The sequence below is a fragment of the Opisthorchis viverrini genome (assembly GCF_000715545.1).
Source record: "Opisthorchis viverrini unplaced genomic scaffold opera_v5_589, whole genome shotgun sequence".
In the NCBI taxonomy this organism is placed as follows: domain Eukaryota; kingdom Metazoa; phylum Platyhelminthes; class Trematoda; order Opisthorchiida; family Opisthorchiidae; genus Opisthorchis; species Opisthorchis viverrini.
In genome coordinates, this window is record NW_008752253.1 from 95,655 (window position 1) to 98,489 (window position 2,835).

The 2,835-nt window shown below is 42.3% G+C and overlaps 1 protein-coding gene across 1 annotated transcript in view; it reads left to right on the forward strand.

Annotated features, from left to right (window-relative positions):
- The window catches only part of T265_11804 (hypothetical protein), a gene marked incomplete at both ends in the record, with an annotated part of 34,452 nt that overhangs the window by 14,223 nt on the left and 17,394 nt on the right, over nucleotides 1–2,835 (forward strand). The window contains 2 exons of the mRNA XM_009178569.1: nucleotides 718–839; nucleotides 1,912–2,001. Coding sequence (XP_009176833.1) covers nucleotides 718–839; nucleotides 1,912–2,001 — 212 coding nt within the window. The remainder of the gene's footprint in view (nucleotides 1–717; nucleotides 840–1,911; nucleotides 2,002–2,835) is intronic.

The following is a 2,835-nucleotide window of genomic DNA, read 5'->3' on the forward strand; positions in this document are numbered from 1 at the left end:
GTTCCAAACTTGGTTATGCTTTGTCAATTGGCGATCTTTGTATAGAAGTAGCACATGACTCTACTCAAGAAGCGTTTAGCCGAGGATAGCAAAATGTCCAGCCTTCATCGATTAACGTCGCTTGCGTTGCTGAACCAGTTTCCTATGGGTGGAGAAAATCATTGTGTGTTATTTTGTTGTCCCTTTGCAGCAACCACCAATGCCAAGTGGATACCTTCACTGTAAATTATACATGAATCTTGGGTCTTTTATAAAAATAAACTTCAACCCATTAACCAACAGGTCTAATGATTGTGGCGACACTAGATTTGTCCGTTCTGGTCGGTGGTTTATTTTCGGGGGAATACCATAATAAGAGATTATACATTAACACACTTATTTCCTTTTGACGGACTCACCCAAAGGAGACCAGATAAATATCTCATTCACGAGGGCGTTTGGCAAGTTCCACCCAGTCTGGGTTCAAGTCTTGATTAAGTTTTAGGGGATGTATAGGACTGCGCCTACCTCATTCGCCGCAAGGAGCACGAAAACCATTCTATTCTCTCAATGAAATGTCAGTGACCTATTGAGTAGTGTGTGAGTTCTAGACGTCTTGCAGCTTCCTTATTTCAGTGAGTCACACGATCCTTTCGTCGACAATTTCCCTCACTATCTCACACATCTCTAACATTTCCCCATACTATCTGTTCTCTTTTTGAACCCCTAAACATGCAGTCTACGTGACAACTTCAGCCATGGAAGATGAAGCATCCTGCGCTGTTTTTTGTTTTGACTCGAAAATTGATGTTTGTATGGCGAACGAATACCCGTATGAATGGATTACAGATTCGGAACAGGTAAGTTTTAGCAAAGGTGTCACAGGTAAATCTTTCAGTTGTGGATGCGTAGTCCGGTGATATTCAGCAGCCAGTGGTAGTCCAGTTGATTCTCAAAACCCTTTAGGTTTTGTTTTCAAGCATGAACAGGATTTACGGCCATCACGGCCGACCGGTGGCCCCAGAATAATCAAACCATTGGTTGTATGTCAGAAATTTCTCACAATCCTGCCAATCAGATTCGCCTATGATCTTGCAGAGGGATATGAAGGAGACCAACAAAAGTTTGGGTGGTACGGGTGTATTTCGCCCTCTACGATGGAGACCGCCTGATTTCAACCGTTATTGGTTGAAGAGGTTGCAAATCGTGTCTCTGAATCAATGATATTGTATTTCTCGTTATCATTTTCGGTTCAGTCCGACTGAGGAATTGTCCGTAGCTGTAGGCGCATCGGAATGATTGTAGTAGGCCAGCATCAAGTCCATTCCCAAACCCTTTTTAATCCTTTTCTTTCGAAAATGGCTTTAAATAGATTTTGAATGCACAACCGCAGGCGTCAACGTTGAATACGCATGTTGACAGTGATGACGTTGATGATGGCGATAAGCATGCTGATGATGATAACGATGATGTAGTTAATGCTGGTGGCTCTCCTGAACGCCTTCGTCTCAATACATCTGTCGAAATGAACCAATATCTCAGTGGCGTTCATGCTGTCAGTTTCTATCCAGATAGTTTGACGAATGTGTGGGAAACTCGGGCATATGCCGCGGGCTAGGCCTATGTTTTCCTTCCCGTACCATCATCCATTCATTTTCCACTTCAAATAATTTTTGTTGCTCTCGATGATGATGATGATGATGATGATGATGATGACGATCTTGGGGATCAGAAGATATGTTTTACGTACATGTATGATGTCCAGGAACAACGGAGTGCTCACTAATTTACCAGCAGTATGTGTCGTTCGGTTGTCTCAATTCTAGTGGTGGTTTCAAGGTATTGCCCACACCTGATACACTTACAGTTGCCTATGCTGATGTGTCTGCTTCACTCAGCTCCCATTTTTCATTATCTTTCACCCGCACGCAGAATGACATAAAAAAGCGTACACTGAAGGAACAATACACGGCGGTGAGAAGAAAGACGTTATTAAGTCACGTGATGAAATACGGTGACATGGTGAGTCATAAATTTACACGAAGTGATTCAGTTTGGTCACTTTGTGAAAAGTCAACCTGTTATGAATATCAGTGTGTTTATTGAGATGACAGTTGTATTTCGTTGCCTGTGAAAGGCGACGGTAACGGGTGAAAATACTTGATTGGGAACTTCAGGTTCCATAGAAGAAGTTCAGCAAAGTTGCTAGTCTAGGAATCTAGATATTCAAGCCTAGTCATTGTCACTTTCTGGATAACCAAGCAATGGCTTTGGGTACCTTATGATTCATATGTTTGTGTGCTACGGTACAAAACGAAGTCGATTCTATATGAATCTTTTACAAGTAGCTCAGAGAAAGAATAGTTTTACACGATGACTGGCACTTCAATCTGAAAAGTAGACACTCGAGGATCCAGTAAATACGTGGCCACGTGATGTGGTTTTCCGTGATGGAACGATAAGTGAGGCTGTGTGCTGTCCGAGGGAAAAACAATCACGCTGCTGATCAGTCACTAACCGGATGGTTGCTGTTTAGTGATAAAGTGCCTTGGACATGAACGAGCATACGTAGATGATAATACTAGGGATTCGGTGGACATCAATGACTGATGACACTGGTGTTTGTGGGATGGTTTCAGAATTGATGTACATTGATCTACAGGATCTTTCAACACTAGCACGTGAGTACTTAAGTGTGAAACTATGGTCCAATGATGAATCGCATCTTGATTGTAAGGCAAAAGGCGCTATCTTGGTTGATACTGGACTGATATGTGCCTGTTTATCATTCGTTTCAGACGATGGAAAGTCTCCCAGTTGGAAAGTTCCAAGGTCATTATGATCAATTGTTGCATC